The sequence below is a fragment of the Rhincodon typus genome, chromosome 5 (genome assembly GCF_021869965.1).
Source record: "Rhincodon typus isolate 14 chromosome 5, sRhiTyp1.1, whole genome shotgun sequence".
In the NCBI taxonomy this organism is placed as follows: domain Eukaryota; kingdom Metazoa; phylum Chordata; class Chondrichthyes; order Orectolobiformes; family Rhincodontidae; genus Rhincodon; species Rhincodon typus.
The window spans coordinates 5,798,215-5,821,903 of NC_063336.1; the positions used below are offsets into that span (position 1 = coordinate 5,798,215).

At 42.2% G+C, this 23,689-nt stretch overlaps 1 protein-coding gene and 1 long non-coding RNA gene across 3 annotated transcripts in view; one reads left to right on the forward strand and one right to left on the reverse strand.

Moving 5' to 3' along the window:
• The window catches only part of LOC109914051 (inactive tyrosine-protein kinase 7-like), a 208,010-nt gene extending 197,755 nt beyond the window's left edge, over nucleotides 1–10,255 (reverse strand). For both annotated transcript variants that reach the window (XR_007262104.1, XM_048596950.1), the window contains exon 1: nucleotides 9,937–10,255. Coding sequence is in view for 1 of the 2 variants with exons in the window: in XM_048596950.1 (XP_048452907.1) it covers nucleotides 9,937–9,988 (52 nt within the window). In the remaining variant the exon portion in view is untranslated. The remainder of the gene's footprint in view (nucleotides 1–9,936) is intronic.
• A 108-nt stretch (nucleotides 10,256–10,363) lies between these two features.
• The window catches only part of LOC125483142, a 39,235-nt gene continuing 25,909 nt past the window's right edge, over nucleotides 10,364–23,689 (forward strand). Inside the window, exon 1 of the long non-coding RNA XR_007262110.1 lies at nucleotides 10,364–10,422. This is a non-coding gene — a long non-coding RNA (uncharacterized LOC125483142). The remainder of the gene's footprint in view (nucleotides 10,423–23,689) is intronic.

Genomic DNA, 23,689 nt, shown 5'->3' on the forward strand with positions numbered 1-23,689 from the left:
GATGCTAGATCGCATAACATATTGAAAAGAGGAAGTGTATCAAATTTTGAGATACCAAAGAGTTGAAGGCTGAGGGGTGTGGAGGCTTGGAGAAGATTCATGATGATCTTAAGCTGGTGGGGCAGGCTTGAGGGGTGAATGCCTTGTTGCTCCTACTGATATTTTTATGTAAGCAAAGAAATGTTAAATAGAAACCTGGTCAATTAGAGCATGAACAGCTTTTGCTTCGATTAATGAAGAGAATCATAAAAAGCTACTTCAGAAAGTGCATTGAGGATTTAGTAGAATAGCAAAGATCAGCAAATATTTGTGGTTAAATTAGTAAACAAAGCCAATTCCATCAATTCCATTCTTCCATCCCATCATTCTTACGCCATACCATCCCTCCCATCCCCCATCTGATGTCAACCATCCATATCTTCTGTTGTCATCATACCTTTTTGTTTAAAATATGCCACCCTTCTGATGCTCTCCTCTCCCACTCCTCCAATCTCATTTTTTCTCCTCTGCTACTATTCACTATCACAGCCCCCAGCCCTCAGCGAGCAAAGGCTACTAGTTACACTGAATCATGCTTGCGTTAACACAACATCCTCAGACTATTGCCTGACTATTGTCTTTGCTTGTGAGCATTTTAACCAGTAACCTGTTTGGGAGTGACAATGAAGTCTGAACACAAGCATTTGAGTCTGACCACTTCTGCCACCACTGATGATGTCACTTTCACCTCCACTTACTTGGCCATCCCCACACACACCACTCCTGAGACAGTCTCCACCCCCACACACACTCCCAATCCCAGCTCTACACCTAGGCCCAATCCCAACCCCAAGCCCTGCCGGGTATTCATAATTCTCCCAGACCACCACCTCACTGAGGATGAATGATCAGACCTCAGCAAAGGACTCACCTTCATTCCCCTGAGCCCACACGATGAATTCCATTCATGTCTGGATGTTGAACATTTATTTTCCCCCCTTCTCCGCCTCCATGCCTTTTTCTTTGACAGGCAGTCTAACCCAACCTCTGCAGACCCCTTCTCCCGCCTCTAACAAACCTCATCGTCCTGGACACCATCCCAGGGCCTCCTCCCTCCCTTGACCTCTGCATCTCCAACTGCCATCGCGACATCGATCACCTTAATCTCTTCACCCCGCTCACTCACTCCAACCTCTCCCCAACGGAACATGCAGCCCTCTGCTCCAACCCCAATCTCCCCATCAACCCAAGAATGGGGGAGGAGTGGAGGGGGCAGTAGTGGCATGGCGCACTGACCTCTACATCAGAGGCCAGGCGTCAACTCTGACACCTCCTCCTACTGCCCTCTTTTATGACCCCATCCCTGATCACCAGGCCATCGTCTCTCAGAGCAACCTTTCTCTCAGCAGATGCTGCCAGACCTGGTGAGTTTTTCCAGCAATCCCAGTTTCTGATTTCCAGCATCTGCAGTTCTTTGGGTTTTTTCCATTTAGGCCAGAAAGTCTGGGTTCAAGTCCCACCTACCCCTGAATTGTGTCCTTACATGTCCAAACTGGTAGATTATGAATATTTTTAAATTTAGGGATACTTAATGACACTTGGGGGAGGTTGAAAGTACAGGTTTTATTTCACTTTGTGAAATAAGTCAGCAAAGGCTGGTTCTGGTTTCACCCTTCAACTGACTATCAGGAGTTTAACAGCGGTCACTGAATCAAGCTGTACAGCAACAAAACATTGGTCTGAACATTCAACAGATTTTCCTTTTTTTTATTTCTTTCAGCAAATTTCGATCTAACGACAGATCTAAATGGTTTGCAACTTATCGCCTTAATTACCTTATTTCACACCTTTCACTGTTTCAGAATGGTAAATTAGCTACATGTCACAACCACAGGACCCTGAAGCACTATCTTCTTAAACAGAATCAACTAAACATAGAATAATTGAGGTTTTGCCGTTAGCACAGGATGAACATCAGATTTCAGTTTTCCAATGGTCAGCAGACATCCAGAAAATGTTGATTTCGATAAGATTATATTGTCCAGCTAGGCAAAGTACAAAATAATGGTTTTCAATAAACCCATCTCTGTACTAACCAAACTGGTCACATACAAGTGAGTCACCAAGTAAAATATAACCACATGCATTGCTGGCTGTGTACTAATATGTTGAATAATACTGCACCCAAAGTCAGCATTCATGTCTCGGAGATTCACCAATTACCAGCAGTCTCAAACTGTATTCAGAGAATGACTGCAGCTGCTCATTGTCAAACACCCGACTTCCAATTAAACCTGACCACACTAGGACAATTTCCCCAGGAGCAATGCGACAATAACAAATACAGAAAGGTAGGGAAAGGGGGCGGGAACTAAATGAAAATAGAGTTGACGGAGAAAATAACACACTCCAAACTGCGTAGTGCACACCTCTCTCTCAATGCTGGGTGCAAAAATCACCCGCTCAGATATGTTATGACACCTCTGAAGCAGGTGGGACTTGAACTGAGGCCTCCTGGTTCAGAAGATAATGACAGTACCAGTGCATCACAAGAAATCTGCTGGGTGCAGTTTATCCATATACAAAATATGTATTCTCACACACAGCTAAACACTTTTTTTTTCCAATCACCAAATCACCCATGATATGTTTTTCCATCAATTAACCACTACCAATAAATCACCTATGCTTTCCAATTGATTAATTTACATACAAACTCATTAAGGGCAATACAAACCATCAAAGGTGAAGGAAAGGTAGGGAGGGGGAAGGAGGCTAAATCAAAGTGGAATTGGAAGGGGAGATAAAGTGCTCCTCCCACTGCTATGCCCACCTCTCTAAAGGTATCGACAGGATTATTGGACACCACTTGCTCCTCCTCTAAGGACATCTGGGCACGAACGCAGCTACGGAAGAGGGCCAGACAGTCGGCAGTGTTATATTGTGCTTCACTAGAACCATAAGTGGAACAAGGTAGACAGAGTAAACTAAGTCAAGGAATACATTATTGTGCATCCTCTCAGCTCCACAATTAGTTCTAGACTGTGCCTCTCGCTTCCCACCTCTGGGCCTCTTGCTGCACTCTCAAAGGGGGAACACACATTCAACTATACATAACAGGCAGCTATGATTCCCTCCACTGCTTGGGCCTGTTAATAACAAATTGAATAGAATAGAAAACAGGCCTACGACATGCAATCTCTCCTCATGTCGTAAGGTCTAAAGCCAGGTATCATTCTCATAAAGCTACACTGTACTCCCTCCAAGGTGAATTTTTCCTCCTTAAGATGTTGTGCCCAGACCTGCTCACAATAGTCCAAGCGAGGTCTAACCAGGGTTTTGCGTAACTGTAGCATAAACTCTGCATTCTTGTACTCCAGTCCTCCAAATAGACTGGCCAGCATCCCATTTAGCTTTCTTGATTATTATTTTCTGCACCTGTTCATAACAGTTAAAGATCTACCCAACTGACCTTCCCCCATCAGCCCCAAGTCTCTTTGGATATCAACTGTATATTTCTTCATACCATCTAGAAAATACCCTGATCCATCTTTTTTCACCCCAAAATGGATAACCTCCCACTTGCTTACATTGCAATCCATCTACCACAGTTTTGCCTCTTAGTCTATTAATATCCCTTTGTAATTTTATGCTATCTATATTGTCTACAATGCTACCTAACTTTGTCATCAGCAAATTTGGATATATGACTTTTTAATGCCATTATCCAAGTCATTCATAAATAACATGAATAATTGAGGTCCTAACACAGATCCATGTGGGACACCAGTGGTCACATCTTGCCAATTTCAGTACATACCTTATATCCTATTTTCTGTTATCTGCCACTCATTCCATATCCTAACCATGCCGGTAGTTAGCCCTCAATTTCACGGGCTTCCACCTTATTTAACAGTCTCTTAATTAGGACTTTATCAAATGTATTCTGGAAAGCCATATAAACAACATCGATTACATTCCACTGTCCAATACTTTGGTCACCCCTTCACAAAATTAAATGAACCAATCATGAATCCATGATGGCTCTCCCGGATTATCTGAAAATTTGAGGTGTTCAGTTACCCCATCCTTGATTACAGGCTCCAACAATTTTCCCATCACAGATGTGGGCTAACTGGCTTTCTTTTTTCACCCTTCTTAAAAAGTCGAGTGTAATGTGCAATTTTCCAGTCCAGAGGGACAACTCTTGCATCTAGGGAACTCTGAAAAAATTATAAACAAAAGCAGAAATTGCTGGAAAAGCTCAACAGGTCTGGCAGCATCTGTGGAGAGAAATCGGAGTTAACATTTCGGGTCCAGTGACCTGCCTTCAGAATTGATGGCAGCTAGGAAAAAGGTAGACAAAGGAGTGATAATGGTCAGCCTAGGAGAATGAATAGCTACTAATGGGTACTACTGGCGACTAACAATGGGTTGTGTAATAGCAGACCATGTGATAACAAGGCCTGATGTGTGGGGGTTGGGGTAAGGACATGGGAGAAGGTGCCTCAAGCCCTAAAATTGTTAAATTCGATATACAGCCCAGAAGATTAGCCTTCCCAAGTAGAAAATGAGATGCTGTTCTTCCAGCTTGTGCTGAGCTTCATTGGAACACTGTAGCAAGCCTGATGTTGGCCAGGGAACAAGATGGTGTGTTGAAATGGTGAACATAGAACAGTACAGCACAATACTGGCCCCTCGGCCCACGATGTTGTGCCAACCTATTATCGTAAGATCAATCTACCCTGCATATCCTACATTTTAGTATCCTCCATGTGCCTAACCAAGAGTCGCTTACAAGTCTCTAAAGTATCTGACTCCACTACCGGCAGCACATTCCACACGCTCACCACTCTCTGTGTAAAGAACCTACGTCTGACATCTCCCCTATACCTTCCTCCAATCACATTAAAATTATACCTCCTCGTAATAGTCATTTCTGCCCTGGGAAAAAGTCTCTGACTATCCACTCTGTCTATGCCTCTCATCATCTCATACAGCTCTATCAAGCCACCTCTCATCCTTCTTTGCTCCAATGAGAAAAGCCCAAGCTCCCTCAACCTTTCCTCATAAGACCTGCCCTCCAGTCCAGGCAGCATCCTGGTAAATCTTCTCTGCACCCTCTCTAAAGCTGCCACATCCTTCCTATAATGAGGTGACCAGAACCGAACACAATATTCCAAGTGTCGTCTAGCCAGGGTTTTATAGAGCTGCAGCATAACCTCACGGCTCTTAAACTCAATTCCCCTGCCAATGAAAGCAAATACACCATACACCTTCTTTACAATCCTATCAACTGGAAGTTGGAAAAATTATAGCTAGGGAGTCTACAATGTGCTCCTCTACTTCATTTAACACCCTCAGAAACCATCAAGTCCCAGGGATTTATCACTCCTCAATTCCATTAACTTCCTAATTTATCAATGTTTTGGTTACATTAATTTTATTCAGTCTCTGTCCCTGATCCACCATTAATTTCCTCAGGACCTCAAGTAAGCTATCCTCCTTTTTCTGCTCTAAATACTGAACGAAGTAATTATTCAACATGTCAGCCATTTCCCCATAGTCATTGGTAGTACTCCCACTTTCAGTCTTTAGTGGGCCAACATTGCTCCTGACCACGCACTTTCCTTTTTATGTAACTGTAAAACTTCTCATTGGCAAGTACCTTTTCTCTTTTAGTAACTCTTCGAAACTGCTTTGTGATCTTCTTCTAGTCTTTATCTTTCTCATTGAACAGAATCCATGCTGTTTTTTCCATTTTTGCAAATTCTTTTTAGTTTTATGCTGTCCTTTATCTCATGGGACACTTCCCAACACAGCGAAGGAACATAACACCATTCAGAGCAAGAAGCCCACTTGACTAGTGTCTCAATCAGCACCTTAAAATAATTCCCTTCATCAGTGAAACACTGTGATTGCAGAGTCTACCCTGTATAAGATGGACTCCAATAACTTGATGCTTCTTTGGGATCACAGGGATCTAAGTGTACAAGGCCACAGTTCCCTGGAAGTGGCAACACAAGTGATAAGGTGGCTGAGAAGGCATATGGCATGCTTGCCTTCAACAGTCAGAGCATAGAGTATAGAAATTGGCAATGAAGAACTTTAGTTAGGCCATATTTGGAATATTGCATACAGTTCTGGTCATCACACTACCAGAAGGAACGAGAGGCTTTGGAGAGAATATAGAAATGGTTTACTAGGATGTTGCCTGATTTCGAGGGTATTAGCTATGAGAAAAGATTGGACAAACTGTTTGTCTCCACTTGAACATTGGAGGCTGAGGGGAAAACTGATGGAGGTTTACAAAATCATGAGAAGCATGAATAGAATAGAAAGTCGGAGTTATTTTCCCAGGGTAGAAATGTCAATTGCTAGGGACATTGGTTTAAGGTAAAGGGGGAAAGTTTAAAGGGGAAGAGGGGAGTTATTTTCTTCCCCCCAAAACACACAGGGTGTCAAATGCCTGGAAGGCACTGCCAGACGAGATGGTAGAAGCAGATACAACAATATTTGAGAGACATCTTGATAGATACAATCGTCAGGGAATAAAGGGATAGGAACCACAGCGAAGCAAAAGGTTTTTTGTTCAGAAAGGAGTCATGCATCAGTACAGGCTTGCTGGGCCAAAAGGCCTGTCCCATGTTGTACTGTTCTTTGTTCTCCACAATATCTTCCAAAGATTTTTTTTACTGCGAATAATGATAATAACAACAGGCACATGGAAACAGCACCTGCAAGTTCCTCTCATCACTAAACTGTTGCTTGGTCAAATATTGGAATTTGGTCAGATCAGCACTACATATTTGCCCAACAATCAAAATAACACTCAAGGGGAAATATATGACCTGCCCGAGGGGCAATAAAAGACCTCATTTGTCTGATATAAAGAATGCAATTTCAAGGAGTACACATTCTATATATTTAATAAATAAAACACATCTGTGTTATATTTCAATAACTGGAATTTGCACTTATGGGATGGTTCAGAATTAAATATTCCCAAATGAAGTTTGATTTGGACTTCTGCAACCATTTTTGGAGTGAATACTGAATCATAACCTTCTGACTCAGACCGGATACCACTGTGACAAAACTGATATGAATCCTGCTGTTAATTTCTATCATTTAACTCTTTCGGTAAGAATAGATCAGGGGAAATCATGATTTCTGTCCTTTACTTGAATAAGATTAATTGTCGCAGACTAGCCACATGGACAAGGTTCAGACAGAGTAAGCATGGATTCACGAAAGGGAAATCATGCTTGACAAATCTACAGGAGTTCTTCAAGGATGAAACTAGTAGAGTTAATCAAGGGGAAAACCAGTGGATGTTGTTTATTTGGACTTGGAAGGCTTTTGACAAAGTCCATCATTAGGTATTAGCATGCAAAATTAAAGTGTATAGGACTGGGAGTAGCACCGAGATGTATAAATAAACAGATCTTTTCCCTGAATGGCAGGCAGTGACAAGGGAAGTATCACAGGGATCAGTGTTAGAACCCCTGCTATTCACAATATATATTCCCTATTTAGATGAGCGAACTAAACATAATATCCAAATTTGCAGATGACGAAGCCTGGGTGAAAGGGTGAGTTGAGAGACGGATGCAGAGATGCTTCAGCACAACTTGGGCAAATGTATAGCAAATGCAGTATAACATGGATAAATAAGAGGTTATCCACCTTGATACCAAAAGCAGTAAGGCAGATTATCGGAATAGCGATAAATTGAGAGCAGTGAATCTACAGCGATACTTGGGTGACCTTATACACCCAGGAAAGGGAAGCATTCAAGTGCAGCAAGCAGTAATGGTGACAAATGGTAGCTTACCCGTCACTGTGAGAGGATTAGCATAGAGTAGGGATGTTTTGCTGCAATTATACAGGGCATTAGTGAGACCACATCTGGAATATTGTGTAGCTTTGTCTGAGGGAGGCGGTTCTTGCTATCAGAGGAATGCAGTGAAGTTTTTTTTATATAGAATCCCTACAGTGTGGGAACAGGCCCTTTGGCCCAACAAGTCCACACCTCAGAGCATCCCACCCAGACCCATCCCCCTATAACCCACCTAACCTACACATCCCTGAACACTATGGGCAATTTAGCATGGCCGATCCACCTAGCCTGCACATCTTTGGACTGTGGGAGGAAACCAGAGCACCCGGAGGAAACCCACACAGACATGGGGACAATGTGCAAACTCCACACAGACAGTCGCCACACAGACAGGAATCGAACCCGGGTCCCTGGCGCTTTGAGGCAGCGTGCTGACCACTGAGCCACCCTAACTACACTGATTCCTGATATGGCCAAACTGACATGAGGACGGTTTGAATCACCTAGGATTATACTCACTGGAGTTCAGAACACGGTTGCATGGGGATGGTATTGGAATCGTAGATAGGGCAAATGCAGGAGGGATGCTCCTGGTGGCAGGGGTGTCAGAACCAGAGGTTACATTCTAAGGATACAAGGTAAACCATTGAGGAGAAATGTCTTCACCCAGAGAGCGCTAAACTTGTGCAATTCGCTAACACAGAAAGCAGTCGAGACCAAAACGTTGTATGATTTCCAACAACTGGATGTAGCTGGGTTAAAGGGGACAAAATATATGTGGAAAAGGAGAAACAAGGCTATTGAGTTGGATGATCAGTCTTGATTATAAAGAATGCAGAGCAGAGTCAAAGGACCCAATGGTCTACTCCTGCTCTTATTTTCAATATTTTTATAAATGCCCTTTTCAGTTCATCTTCAAAACTGCCATTTGGCATTGTTACCACACGAAAGCAAATACTGGGGCATGCTGAAACTTTAAATTAAAACATAAAATTTTGGAAGGACTTAGCAGATCTGGCAGTATCTTTGGAGAGAAACGGTTAACGTCTCAGATCGTGATCTTGTAGAAAATTATCAGAAAAGCAAGGATACAAAAAGAGCCTCGAGCATTTCTGGTCAGCGCTCAATTCGTTACGCTAACATTAATGAATTTAGTCGAATTCACATGCATGTGCGAAAGTGTGAAAATGCCGGCGTTGATTGAATGTGAACATATGCTTGCGTTCGTCAAAAACGGCAGGTCTAAAGAAAAATTGAGCTTCTAAATTGGTGTTGAAAGGTCCAACTCTGGTGAGCGAAACTAGAACAAGAAAAGTTACGGGATCTACTCAAACCAGTTAAGAGGCATCACTCTCTGTTGACTACCTGCATAAGGCTTCATAGTTCTTCAAGAAAATTGTCCCAATGAAAATTGCTGAGTACAGTATTTTATTTCCACACGCTCTGGAATGCACCCCCCGAAGACCTAGTCACAGCAGTTTAAATTACTCCTAGTTTAAGGCTCAGCTCTAATGTACTACAGGATGGAAAAGTCAAAAACTTTCCAAACCCATTTATCGTGACATCTGGTTGCAATAATCACATAATGTTTAAATCTGTGTTTTACAACTCATTTATCATCCCATTTTCTTTTCCTCGCACAACCCCAATTTGAGGAGTTTTCCCCTCGAAAGTTGCAAATTAAAACATCCAAGTATAAATCGATTGGCGATTTACTACGTTTTTTTGAGGAGGTAGTTATGGAAGTCTCTCAAACATGTACAATTTTTATAAGATTTATTTCCAATCACACGTTGCGGCGACGGTTCAGGGCGAAGAAATATTCTGAAGGATGAGCAAAGAACGCTCGTTCGGAATTCCTCACAAAATAACCTGTTTTTTTCGTTAAGCGCATCGGCAGATTTATTCTTCGTTCACGGAACGACTGTTTGTGCACGAACCTCCTCCGTCTCCCAGCAGCCCAGGAAGAGCTGAACACTTACAGGATTTTTTTTAAACCCCACCCACTCACTCCCAGGATTATGAACCCACCAGGGGTATTTAACAAATTCGTTTATTACCGGGAGTCTCGCCAGTTATTTATTCTCAGCCGTGTCCGATCCCCTCGGCTTTACCTTGCATTAAGAGCGCCGTGGCCCCGAGAAGCACTGCCATTCTCTTCGCCATCGAAACCCCACAACTCAGCACCACAAATTACATTGAGGGGGGGGGGGGGGGGGAAGGAATGCAGAGGCAGGCAAGATCCGGCTTCTTCACTTTATGGGTCTCTGTCCCCCGGTCGGTCGATTGCCTTTTATTCAGCGCTTTAACTCTGACGCGCCCATCGTCCGGCAGCGCTCGCACTCAGACCGACCCCGAGCGCGGCGCGAGCGAATAGTCAACGGAAAAAAACCGCCACCACCAACAAACTTGCTCACCGGAAACTCTCTTCCAGCAAAAAAGGTTGTTTGATCGGGAGATGTTCTGGCCAATCGCCGCCAGGTCTCGGGGGCAGGATCAGTGATATTGTCCAATGAGATTGTTAAAGGCGAACAGGCTGTTTCCGGTTGGATGAAGTTTGGTTGCACTGGGAATGCCGCTTTGTTGGTCTGAGGAAAAAGGTGAGTTTACTGTGATTGTTAGGAGATGTAATAACAACTTGGACAAAAAGACATGTAAATTTGTAGGTGTAATGGCAGAAATTAGGTTGGTGTTTGTTCAGATTTTCGTCGAAATAAACGTTTGAAATTTGCAATACTTTACAAATATCAGTTATTTTCTAACAACTCCGCTCCTGGTCAGTCCTGTTAATAAAAACATCAAGGTGTTGGCCGCTTGACAACGGCTTCTCCAATCTAGGGCGGTGTTTTGTTTCCAAGGAGCGGGTTTAGAGGAGAAGACTTTAGGATTGGAGGTAGGTGAAAGGAGATGAGTACTGAAAAGACGGGATAATTGCATTCCTACAGCGCCCTTCACAAAGTGGGTTGGTTAAATTAAAGCAAGATACTATGGATACTGAAAATCCCAAATTGAAGTTGCTGGAGAAACTCAGCATCGCGGAGAGAGAAAAGCAAGAACAGAGAGAATATCATTTCTGAGTCGCGCATGATTCTTCCTCAAGAACTGCCAGAACTTATTGCTTTCATTCAGAGGCGCATAGTCACCCAATCATAGAATTGTGAGTGCAGATGGTCATTCGGCTCAATGTGTCTGCATTGTCTGAGCAATTTTAATTTAGTGCCGATCACCTGTCTTTTCTTCCTATCCCTGCACATCGTTTCTATTTAAATAATCACTTAATACCCTCTTGACTGCTTCAATTTGAACGTACCTCCACCACTTCCAGGCAGTGTATTCCAAAGCCGAAGCACTGGTCCTGTGAAAAAAGATTTTTTTTGGCCTGGCACTAGTTTATTTTGCAAAACACTTATTAAACTACCCTCTGATCTTTGATCTATTTGCGAGTAGGAGCAGGTCCTCCCAATCCAATCTCCAGCCCTCTCGTAATTTGAAACTTTATCAAATCTCTTCTTAGCCTTCTCCTCTCCAAGGAAAACATTCCCAATCTCTCCAAGCTTTCCTCATAACCTATGTGTCTCAGCCTTGGATACATGTAGCTATTCAAAAGTCTGTCACATTAAGATTTATCTTACACTGGTTAAAATGTTTATTAAACGAATAGCCTTCAATCACGTGTTCTCCTTAATGTGGCTTGGTGATAGCAACTTTGCCTCTCAGTGAGTATAGTGAATGCTACACTGCTGCAGGACGATAACCCCTGTCTGCCCACCAAGGTGTAAGTATTGCCAGTATTCGGAGAAAGCAGGGGAAGTTTGAGTGTCTTGAGCAACATTAATTTCCTTAGCCAACATCACCGAAAAAGTAATTTATCAAATTGCCATATGTGGAGTAAAACAAAAGTAAAATACTGCTGATGCTAAAAATCGATATAAAAACAGAAAATAGCAGAGATTTTGAGCAATTCTGGCACCATCTGTGGACAGAGAAATAGTATTTCAAATCTATGACCATTTATCATACTTGTGGAACATTGCTGTGTGACACTTGGTTGTCATGTTTAACCCTGTATTACAGCAATGACGACAATTCAATATTAATTCATTGGCTATGGAGGTGTTTACAGACATCCTGAAGTAAGGAATAGCATTTTATAAATGCAAGTCCTTTCTTTATTTATGGATCTTTTGTGAGTTTTAAAAAAATGAAACAAACATAGGTCAGAAATAAGATTGTTGGTGTTCCATTACCACTTGTGAAATGGATTCTTGGAAGCACTAGGTCTGGGTCTTGGCTTTGCTATCTGGAAAAGAATTTGCTTCTCCACTGGAAGGAAGGAAGGAAGGAAGGAAGAAAGAAAGAAAGAAACAAAATCAACAGAAGTGGATAACCCTAGTGTAATTTCAAGTATATGTCTATAGTATATTAAGTGTATAAAAATGGAAGGGAAAATAAATATTAGAGGGAAAGGACAAGCCTAAAATTTTAAATATCAGCATCTATAATTTATTAAAGTCAGTGTATTAACCATCCATTTGTTTTTCAAAGGCTACAGAAAGATTTGGATGAAATATGACAACTATCATGTAATACATGCATCCAGCTGACAATTCTTAAAAATCCATTTAAATTCTCTTGTTTATACCTCAAAACACTTAATAAGTGACTGAGATTACTGTAAAGATTCCACTTTCTCAACCTCGACCCTTGCTTCAGGTATGGTGACCCTCATATTAAACCATTACTAGTCCTATCTCTTTAATGAGAGAATAGCTGTATGGTCTCTGGGACTATGGCAACTTCACCTTTAATGATTTAAATGTAACATGGTAAGTACATTTTAACTTATAGTCCATAAAATGTGGAACCGACCTTATAATTGAGGTAACTAAAGCAACAGTAAGCTACTTAGTTTGTACAGAATTTAACTGTGAACAAACTACATTATTTCACAATCTGTGATAAAGAAGAAGGGTACTAGTTTGAGAACCTTTCTGCCTGCCCTGGTTAGAGTCGTGAACACACTTCACAAGATTAATATTAGTTATGCAAGTTCCAAGAAGTGCTCTGGGAAATGTGGATTGGTCTTGATTGGTTTCAAGTAGGGCTTTGTTTGTTAATTTAAAAAAAATCTGTTAATAAATGAGAAGTGCTTTGGGATAATTAAGAGAACCATATTACCATTCGTTTAATGAAGAAAGACTGTGGAATTGAGGTGCAGAGGAATTATTTTGCAGATTCAGCATGAAATTGAGAAGGATAATAGGATGTTATCATTTATTATGAAAGGAATTGAACATGAAAGTAAGTAAAAGTTCTGAAGAAGAGTCATAATAGAATCAAAATATTAATTATGTTTCGCTCTCCATAGATGTTGCCAGAGCTGCTGAAAAAAGATTTTTTTATACTGGCATTGGTGAGACATCTTGAATACTCCATACAGTTTTGGTCTTGTTATTTAGAGAAATATGTAAACCCTTTGGAATGAGGTTTACTAGATTAAAAATTAATGGAAGTGGATTGTTGAATGTTACGTTAGAAAAGTTAGGCTTGTTTCTGTTGGTGTTTTGATTTGATTTATAATTATTGTCACATGTACTGAGATAGTGAAAATTATTGTTTTGCATGCTAACCAGACAGATCGTATACTTATGTAAGGTGTCAGAGTAGTAGACCAGAATGCAGAATGTAGTATTATAATTCAGCAAGGGTGCAGAGAAAGATTAACTTGAATATGAGAGGTCCGTTCGTAAGTCTGATTACACCAGGGAAGAAATTGTCTGGAGTCTGTTCATTTGTGTTTTCAAACATAGACGGAGCTAATGGAAAGAGGGACTGGGCTGCGTTCACAACTGTCTGTAATTTCTTGCAGTCTTGGGGACAGCAGTTGCCCTACCAAGTTGTGATGCATCTAGATAGTATGCTTTCCAATAAACTTGGTAAGAGTCATTTGTGGACATTCTTTCCTGACTATTGCATTGACATGGGTAGACCATTTCAAATTGTTGGTGATATTTGTTCCAGAACCTGGAAGCTCTCAACCACTTCCACCTCAGCACCATTGATACAGACAGGAGCATATCCTCCACTCCGCTTCCTGAAGTTGATGACCAGCTCCTTCATTTTGCTGACACTGAGGGAGAGATTGTTGTCTTAACACCATGCCACTAAACTGTCTACCTCATTCCTGCACTCTGTCTCGTTGTTATGAGATATGACTTACTGTGGTGGCATCAGCAGCAAATTTTGTGAATGGAGTTAGAGCTGAATGTGGCCACACAATTGAGAGTGTACAAGGAGACTGTACCAGGAGAGAGTGTAAGAGACTGAGTACGCAGTTTTGCAGGGCATCAGCATTGAGGATTATTGTGGAGGAAGTGTTGTCGCCTGTCCTTACTTGTTAGAGTCATACAGCATGGAAACAGATCCTTCAATCGAACTGGTCCATGCTGACCAGGTTTCCGAAACTAAGTTAGTCCCATTTGCATGTGTTTGATCCATATCTCTCTAAACCTTTCTTATTCGTGTACCTGTCCAAATATCTCTTAAATGTTGTAACTGTACCTACAGCTGACACTTCCTCTGGCAGTTCATGCAGCTATTTGATTGAAGTGTATAAAGTTCCTGAGGTCTTGATGTGGAAAGGAGGTTTCTTCTGGTGTGTCAGTCCAGATCTAGGAGGTCATAGGCTTATAGACTTGTACAGCACGGAAACAGAGCCTTCAGTCCAACTCATGCAAGCCAACCAGACATCCTAATTTAATCTAGTCCCCTTTGCCAGAAAAATGGCTGAGGAGTGGCAGGTGGAGTTCAATTTAAATAAATGAGGTGCTGCAGTTTTGGAAAGGCAAATCAAGGCAGGATATATACAATTAGTCCTGGGGAGTGCTGCTGAGCAAGGAGACCTTGGGGTGCAGGTTCACAATGCCTTGAAAGTGGAATCCCAGGTAGACAGATGCTCTTGCTCTTTCCTGCGTTGTTCTGGAGTGTAGCAGTGTGTCCTGGCCCGTTTGCATAGTGTCCTAATGCAGCTTTGTTTGTGGACGTTGAGGATTTGATCAGTGTGGGTTGCTTTTCTGTATACGGAGGTTTGGAACTCCCCATCAACTGACGTCCAGGAAGTGGAAGAGCACCTATACAAAGTCTTCGCTATGAACAAATATCCCTGCGACTTCATCCGCAGATGTTTATGCAACTGACAACAACAGGACACACAGTTCACCCTAATACACTGGCCACACTGCCCTACATGAAGATCATATCAGAAAACTGACAACAAGACTCCTACAACCACTAGGAATCATGGTAGCCCACAAGCCCACAGCCACTCTACAATAAACACTGAAGGATTCGAGACCTCATTCCCACAACATGCAGAACCAACGTAGTTTATAAAATACCATGCAACAACTGTCACAAACACTACATCAGACAATCAGGAAGGAAACTAGCCATCAGATTACATGAACATCAGCTAGCAGCAAAACATCACAATGAAATTTCCTTAATGTCAGTACACTCAGACAATGAAGGCCATCAGTTTAACTGGGACAATGTAAGCATAGTAGCCCAAGCCAAACAACATGCATGGGAATTCCTGGAGGCCTGGTACTCAACCCCTAATGCTATCAACAAACGTATAGAATTGGACCCCATATAGATCAAAACCAGAAATGATATCACTCACCACAACGACCAGACAGTAAAAATTCCAAGTCGAGTAGAACAACATCACTTCATCAGAGGCTCCACTGATGATGTCACTAGCACGGTGACAAAATGTCTGAACAAAAACAAGCCAGCTCACAAGCAAGTCAACAACCAAGGGGAAAGATTTAAAAGGGACCAAAGGGGCAACGTTTTCATGCAGAGGGTGGTACATGTATGGGATAAGCTGCCAAAGGAAGTCGTGGAGGCTGGTACAATTACATTTTAAAAGGCATCTGGATGGGTATATGAATAGGACCGGTTTAGAGGGAAAAGGGTGAAATGCTGGCAAGTGGGACGAGATTAATTTAGGATATCTGGTCAGCATGGATGAGTTGGACTGAAGGGTCTGTTTCCATACTGCACAGTTCTATGACTTCATTTGGTCCATTTCCCTCAAAACTCTTCCTATTCATGTGCCCACCCAGATGCCTTTTAAATGTTGTAATCTTACCAGCCTCTACCACTTCCTCTGGCAGCTCATTCCATACATGTACCACCCTCTGCATAAAAATGTTTCCCCTTGGTTCCCTTTTAAATATTTCCCCTCTCCCATTAAACCTCTAGTTTTGGACTCCCCTACCCCACGAAGACGACCTTGGCTAATCACAGTAACCATGGCCCTCGTGATTTTATAAACTTCCGCAAGGTCACCCCACAGCCTCCAATGCTCCAGGGAAAATAGCTCCAGCCGATTCAGTCTCTCCCGATAGCTCAAACCCTCCAACCCTGGCAACATCCTTGTAAATCTTTTCTGAACTCTTTCAAGTTTTACAACATTTTTCCTATAGCAGGGAGACCAGAATTGAATACAATATTCCAAACGTGGCCTAACTAATGCCCTGTACAGCCGCAACATGACCTCCCAACTCCTATACTCAATGCGCTGACCAATAAAGGCAAACGTATGAAATGCCTTCTTCGCTAGCCTGTCTACCTGGGATTCCCTTTTCAAGGAACCATGAACCTGCACTCCGCAATCTTTGTTCAGCAACACTCCCCAGGACCCTAACATTAATTGTTTAAGTCCTGCCCTAAATTATCTTAACAAAATGCAACACCTCATATTTAAACTCCACCTGCCACTCTTCAGCCCATTGAGCCAATTGATCAAGATCTCTTTGCTATCTACTACACCGCCAATTTTGGGATCATCTGCAAACTTGCTAACCAGTCTCCCTAAATTCACCTCCAAATCATGTATATAAATGACAAAAAGCTGTGGACCTAGCACTGATCTTTGCGACACATGGCTGGTCACAGGCCTCCCATCCAAAAAAAAACTCTCCACCACCGCCACCGTCTGTCTTCTACCTTTTAAGCCAATTTTGTATCCAAATGGCTAGTTCTCCCTGTGTTACATGTGATCTAACCTTGCTAACCAGCTTACAATGCAGAACCTTGTTGAACCTAAGCCTTGCTAAAGTCCATATAGATAACAAACACTGTTCTGCCTTCCTGAGGCATCAAGGAGATGTCACAGCTGCAAGTCCCCACAGGATACGTTGAGTGCTCAGGAGGCCCAGAATTTTCTGGCCCAGGTTCCATTTCGTCCTAGGTATGAGCAACACAGTGCCAGTGCAGGCTCCATATGTCACAGGACATGTTGATAGAACTGTGCCAGATGCAGGAATGGGAGGTCATTGTCTCTCAGTTGCTGTGAAGTTCACTACAGTGCTGAACCTCTCTGGAAACTGGCTCCTTCGGGGAGAGAGAGGTGATCTTTCTGGGATCTCTGTCATACACCCACAAATGCATCAGGACAGTGACTGATACCATCTGTGCAAGGTTGCAGTCTTATTTTGCAGTCCGAAGATGAAGCCAGTGCTGCAGCTGGGCAGTTAAATTGGGAAACAAAGCTGGGTTTCCTCAAGTGCAGGGTGCCATTGACTGTACACACATGGCACTCAGGAGGACCATATCACAACACTGTGGAGTTCTTTAATGGAAACGAGTACCATTCAATTAAATGTCCAGGTGATCTGTAATCATCATTACCAATGGCAAGTAGTGTGTGCGCCTCATAGCCTGGCAGTGTCACAACTTGTAACTCTGGAGTGCTTTCACATACTTAGTGGTTTTAAGGGTCCAGGGTCCTTTCAAGGCTGGTATTCTGAAAAAGCAGAACTTCTCCAAAGGTGGCCATACCTGGAAGACACATGGCAGTGAACTAAACAAGGGTGGTTACTGGAGGTGATGGAATACCCGTTGTGACCGTGGGTCATGATACCATTGCGCAATCCCCTGACTAATATGGAGTGTAGGCTTAATGCCACCCACATCTCAGGACAGTTGCAAAGCAAACTATAGTTGAAGATGTGGTTCCACTACTTGGGCCGGTCAGGGGCAGGCTGTCAAGTAGAGTCTGGATAGAGTATGTCACATTTTTTTTGTCCATTTTTTCAACAATGGTTTCATGGTCACCATTAGACTCTTACAGCCTATTTTTGTGTTGCACCATGGTGGTATCTGAACCCAGGTCACCAATACATTGGCTGGATCTCTGGATTAACTGTCTAGCAGTAATACCATTAGGCAACTGCCTACCCATAAATAAAATAAAGAAAGAAAGATGATGTGCACTTTGATATAAAGCAATTTTTATTATCTTAATCTAATTTAGATAGATTTACTCATTGGTTTGCATATATTAGCTTAAACTACTTTAGGCATATTCAGCAAGCAAGTCTCACTGCCTTCTGCCGATCAGGGACTCCTGTGTGATAGCTGGAACTTGGATGTCTCTCAGTTTCCACAGCATTGTTCTGCAAACCCGAGTCTGATGATGGAAGTCGGTAGCCCTGGTCTCGTGAGCACCAGCCTGATGGTGGAAGGTCCCCCTGTTGTAGGGTCCCAAGATCTGGGAAAAGTTCCCAATATTAATACTATTCTGAATCTGAGATTACGTGCTGTATTGCCATTCACTACTTTTTCAAGCACTCCTCTGTATTTGGTGATCACAGACAAATCCAGGTGTCACTGCTAAACAGCCTGTTCCCAACCCAAGGCAATGTCAGCCAGAACAAGCTGATTTTCACTAAGCCTGGTTATGTTTTTTTAAATATCCAGAAGCATCCTTACATATTACTGTCCTTTACTCCCCACCGCCATCACCGTATTGCCATGACAATTTTTTCCTTCATCTATTAACCACCACCAGTGAATCACTCAGTCAATTGGATATTTACATGCAAAGCCTGGAAAAAGACAACGCAAATCATCAAAAGATGAGTAGAGGTAGGGAGAGCAGAAGGGCGCTAAATCAAAATAGAGTTGGAGGGGGAGTTAAAGCACTATATCTCCTTCGGTACCCACCTCTTTCTAAAGGCTTTGAAAGTATTCGTGGTATTTGAAAGTGTGTGCTCCAAGGATATCAGGGCACAAACATAGCTGCTGAAGAGAAGCACGCAGGCAGTCAGCAGAGACGGCTCCCTCCACAGCCCACTGCCTGGAAGTATAATAGCTAGTTTGGCCAGGACCAGACCCACAATGAGGTCATCTGACTTGCCTACACTTCTATGCTCCAGATACCCAAAGATCAGGAGCATGGGGCTGAAATGCAACCAAAATTACAGTGAAAGATTTTTCGAAAAACAAGGGAGTTCAATCGCCCACAACCACACATGATCCACGGACTCCACAGCCCTGCAAAAATAGACACAGTTGGGCTGGGAGTCTGTGAATTGCTGCAATCGGTGGTTGCATTGGACTGCTGCGTGCAATACCTCCCATCCAGGTTCCTGATGGAAAGTGGGAACACTCCTACATTGAGGGCCCTGCACTGGGGATTCACCACTGCCCGGCAGTAAGTAGGCATGCAAAGGCATAACCGGGTGCCAATGAAGGAGTTGATGTGGATGGTGTGCAGCAGCAGCTTGTACAAAAAAAACCTCTTTGCGAGACAGAAGAATATGGAATGTATTTCAAAATGACAGCTCAGATTGTGGAGTACAGACTCCTGAGGGACGTTCAGGACCCTACGACTAATGTGAAATTCAGCCCAAGCCAACATCCTCAGGAATTTTGTGAGGAAACCAGAGAAAAGGGTCAAAGCAACCAACCAGTACCACAACACAGAGGCCACCAGCTGGTTTATGACCTGCAATCGGTTCCTGTAAGATAGTGCTCAGAGCATCCTGTCCAGCAGCCTAGGCAAGTCAAGACTTTGGTCTCCAGCTCCTACCAATTCACAGCCTAGGATTCCTCAGCCAGGCTGAGGTAGATCCCCAGATAGAGGAGGTGCTCTAGCTGAATCCTGTAACTCCTCTGACATGGAGGGCTGGGAATGGGTTCAGGATCACAATCACAACATCCTATCATTTAACCAAACCTGTACAATTCCTCCTATTCCATACACTTTAATCTTTCCAACCAGCCTCCTGCGGAGGACTTTAGTAAAATCCTCCTGAACATCTAAGTATACTATGTTCATCAGTTCTCTATCACTTATTAGTAACATCTTCAAAGAAATTTCACAAGTTCTCAAACATGATTTCCATTTGCAAATCCACACACACTATGTCTAATCAGATCATTACCAACCAGGTGTCTGTTTCAAACATTTTCCATACTACTGACATACAGCTATAATGTCTGAAGTTTCCTGTTTATTCTCACTCCCTCCTTAATTAGTGGGTAACATTGGCTACCTTCCAAACTGCAGCTACATTTTACCTTGAATTGTGCCTCTTCCCACAAATGAATTTTAAAAAAGCAGTAATATGATGGAAGGAGTCATCAATAATGTTATAAATAAACACCAAATTTGTCAATATCTGCTCTGATGTTTAGATCTAATTTTCTCAGAACCATTCAACTGGTTAACATTTGCCTTAATTCAGACATTGATGTGTGGGCTGAATGCCAGCCTAAAGATAAAAAATGTAATTGCCTTCCTCACTAAAGCAGTATTGCACAAAAGGAGCAAAAATTGAAACCAAGTATCTTCATATAATAAATTATGCGACAGCCCAACCATCTTTAGCTGCGTTATCAGGGCTTCCCATGCTTGACGTTATGATTGCTGATGATTCTAGAATCAAAATTCAACTTCAGAAGGAGTATCATAGAACAATTATTCCCAATCTTTTCAGTAGGAAGGAATACCATTAAGACAAACAATTCCACAGCACACACATGTTTTTTTCAGCTGAATTGATTGCTAATAAATATCACATTTACTTGCATTTATTTTGGTTACAGCCTTCCCAAAAAAGATTTGCAATATAATGCATACAAGAATAAAACAACTTAGATCAGTGGCTTAACGAAGAAAGTTCCAAAAATATTCAACTTAAAATCTATGCCAACATGGAAATATGTCCAGACAGTCAGGCCATTTCAACAATTACATGCGTCTTTACTGTGCACGTGCAGTTTCTTTTCAGCACGGAAATGCGATCCTTAATCATTGCAGATACTCATACTAAATTTTTGAGCCTGCATATGTGCAAATTGCATTACGAGTGGATTTCCACTTTCAATGCATGCAAAATCTCCACACATGCATGGTACCAGAAGACAATGTGAAGTCACAGTATCTCGAAAACCTCTGCCATAGACTAGCACAGAAGGAGTCCATTCAACCTATCCAAAATGCATTAACTCTTTTGAGGAGCATTCTGAACAGTCATACTCTCCCACTCTTTGTCCAATATTTACTGATGGATCGATTTATTGTCATGTGTACTTCTAATAAATACATGTAACAACAAACAGTGAAAAGTTTTGTATAATGTCGCCAATATCCAGCGCCATCTCAAAAACACAGAAAATAAACCAAGACATGGAATTTAAAAAATAAAAAGTTTTAAAAGTTCAAAATTACAGTCCTTCTTGTTGAGTGCCTTAGCCATGGGCCTGGTTCTAGGCTCTTCCACCCTGATGCCGAGACCAACACCAGCACAAAGCAGTTGGTCAGCCTCGAGTCCCATCACCGCCGCTGGAACCATGTCACCATCTTGCCTCCACCAACATCAATGCCGCCATGAGTCCACGCTCGGCCAATCTCTGCAATGCAGCTGAAGCTGCCGGGTCCGGAACTAGGCCCAAACTCGACACTGGACCCACCATGCTGAAACAGCTGCTGGCAATGCTACTGGGACCCACACTGGTGCTCAGCCCAAACTTGCCTCCCTCCACCGCTGCCACCACCAGGAACACAAACCTACCTCAGACGCACTGGACACCTCACCGCCACTAATGCCACACAAGCTCTCCACAAGATGATAAGTTGATAAAAAGGAAAAGCAAATGGACCATACAACTCCTGGGCTCAGGAGCCCTAACACTGCACAGCTTACTCTGCCACCATCTTGATTTTTTCTCCAATATCTTCTGTTATTTTGAGTAAAACAATCATAAATAACTGAAATATATCACTCCATAACAACCAATCTGCTCATTATGTTCTGATGGTCTACAATTATAATGGGTTAGGGTGAATGGTCTTGAAATTGTTCTGGCAGATAATACCCAGTGATAATGTCTTGGACTGGTTTTGTTCTGTCATTTATAATTCATTTTGACGGGAATTGTCATACCAAGGTAATGATGTAGACAAAAGTAGAAGAAATGGAAAAAAAAGGAGAAAAAGAATGAGAAATATGAGCACATGATAATTATTGAATTGAATATCCCATTCCATGTCACCAATAGCTTAAATGGATAAAAGTTTCATCCATTGGTAGTGGACTATACAAATCAAAAGCCACCAGACACACATAGGTCCACGTTAATTTTGCTTATCAGAAGCAGGCTTGGAGGGGTACTCTGTTTACCATCAGTATCCCAAGCAAATTGTGCAAGTCAGCCAAGCTTCACACTTTTGATTGCTAACCAGTAACTTCTGCAAGAAAGTACATGAGTACAAAGGAGTATGGTCGAATTTAAAATACAGATGGAGTGTGAGAAGGTTAAATCCAGTACCTGTGTCCTGTGCTTAAACAAAGGAGACTATGAAGGAATGAGGAAGGAGTTAGCTAAGGTAGAATGGGAGCAAAAACTTTATGGTGGGTCATTTGAGGAACAGTGGAGGACTTTCAAAACAATTTTTCACAGTGCTCAGCAGAAGTATATTCCAGTGATAAGGAAGAACTGTAGGAAAAGAGAGAACCAGCCATGGATGTCTAAGGAAATAAAGGAAAGTATCAGATTGAAAAAAAGCAAAGAGTAGTGGGAAACTAGTAGACTGGGAAATCTTTAAAGGCCAACAGAAAGCCACAAAAAAAGTTATAAAGAAAAGTAAGATAGATTATGAGAGTAAGCTAGCTCAGAATATAAAAACAGGCAGCAAAAGTTTCTATAAATATGTAAATCGTAAAAGAGTGGCGAAGGTAAACATTGGTCCTTTAGAGGATGAGAAGGCCAATTTAATAACTGGGAACGAGGAAATAGCCGAGACATTAAACAGTTATTTCGTGTCGGTCTTCACAGTGGAAGACACAAATAACATGCCGAAAACTAACGGCAAGAAGGTTATAGCAGGCAAGGACCTAGAAACTATCATTATCACTAAGGAGGCAGTGCTGGGCAAGCTAATGGGGCTAAAGGTAGACAAGTCTCCTGGCCCTGATGAAATGCATCCCAGGGTACTAAAAGAGGTGATGGGGGACATAGCAAATGCGCTAGAAATTATTTACCAAAATTCACTGGACTCTGGGGTGGTTCCTGCAGATTGGAAAACAACCAATGTGACGCCACTGTTTAAAAAAGGAATTAGACAAAAAGCAGGTAACTATAGACCAGTCAGCTTAACTTTGGTAGTGGGGAAAATGCTTGAATCTATCATGAAGGAAGAAATAGCAAAACATCTGGATATAAATTGTCCCATTGGGAACACCCAGCATGGGTTCATGAAGGGTAGGTCATGTTTAACTAATTTGGTGGAATTCTTTGAGGACATTACTTGCATGGTGGACAATGGGGAACCTGTGGATGTGGCGTATCTGGATTTCCAGAAGGCATTTGACAAGGTGCCACACCAAAGACTGCTACATAAGATAAAGTTGCACGGTATTACAGGTAATGTATTGGCATGGATAGAGGATTGGTTGACCAGTAGAAAGCAAAGAGTAGGGGTAAATGGGTGTTTTTCTGGTTGGCGGTCAGTGGCTAATGGTGTGCCTCAGGGATCAGTGTTGGGACCGCAATTGTTTACAATTT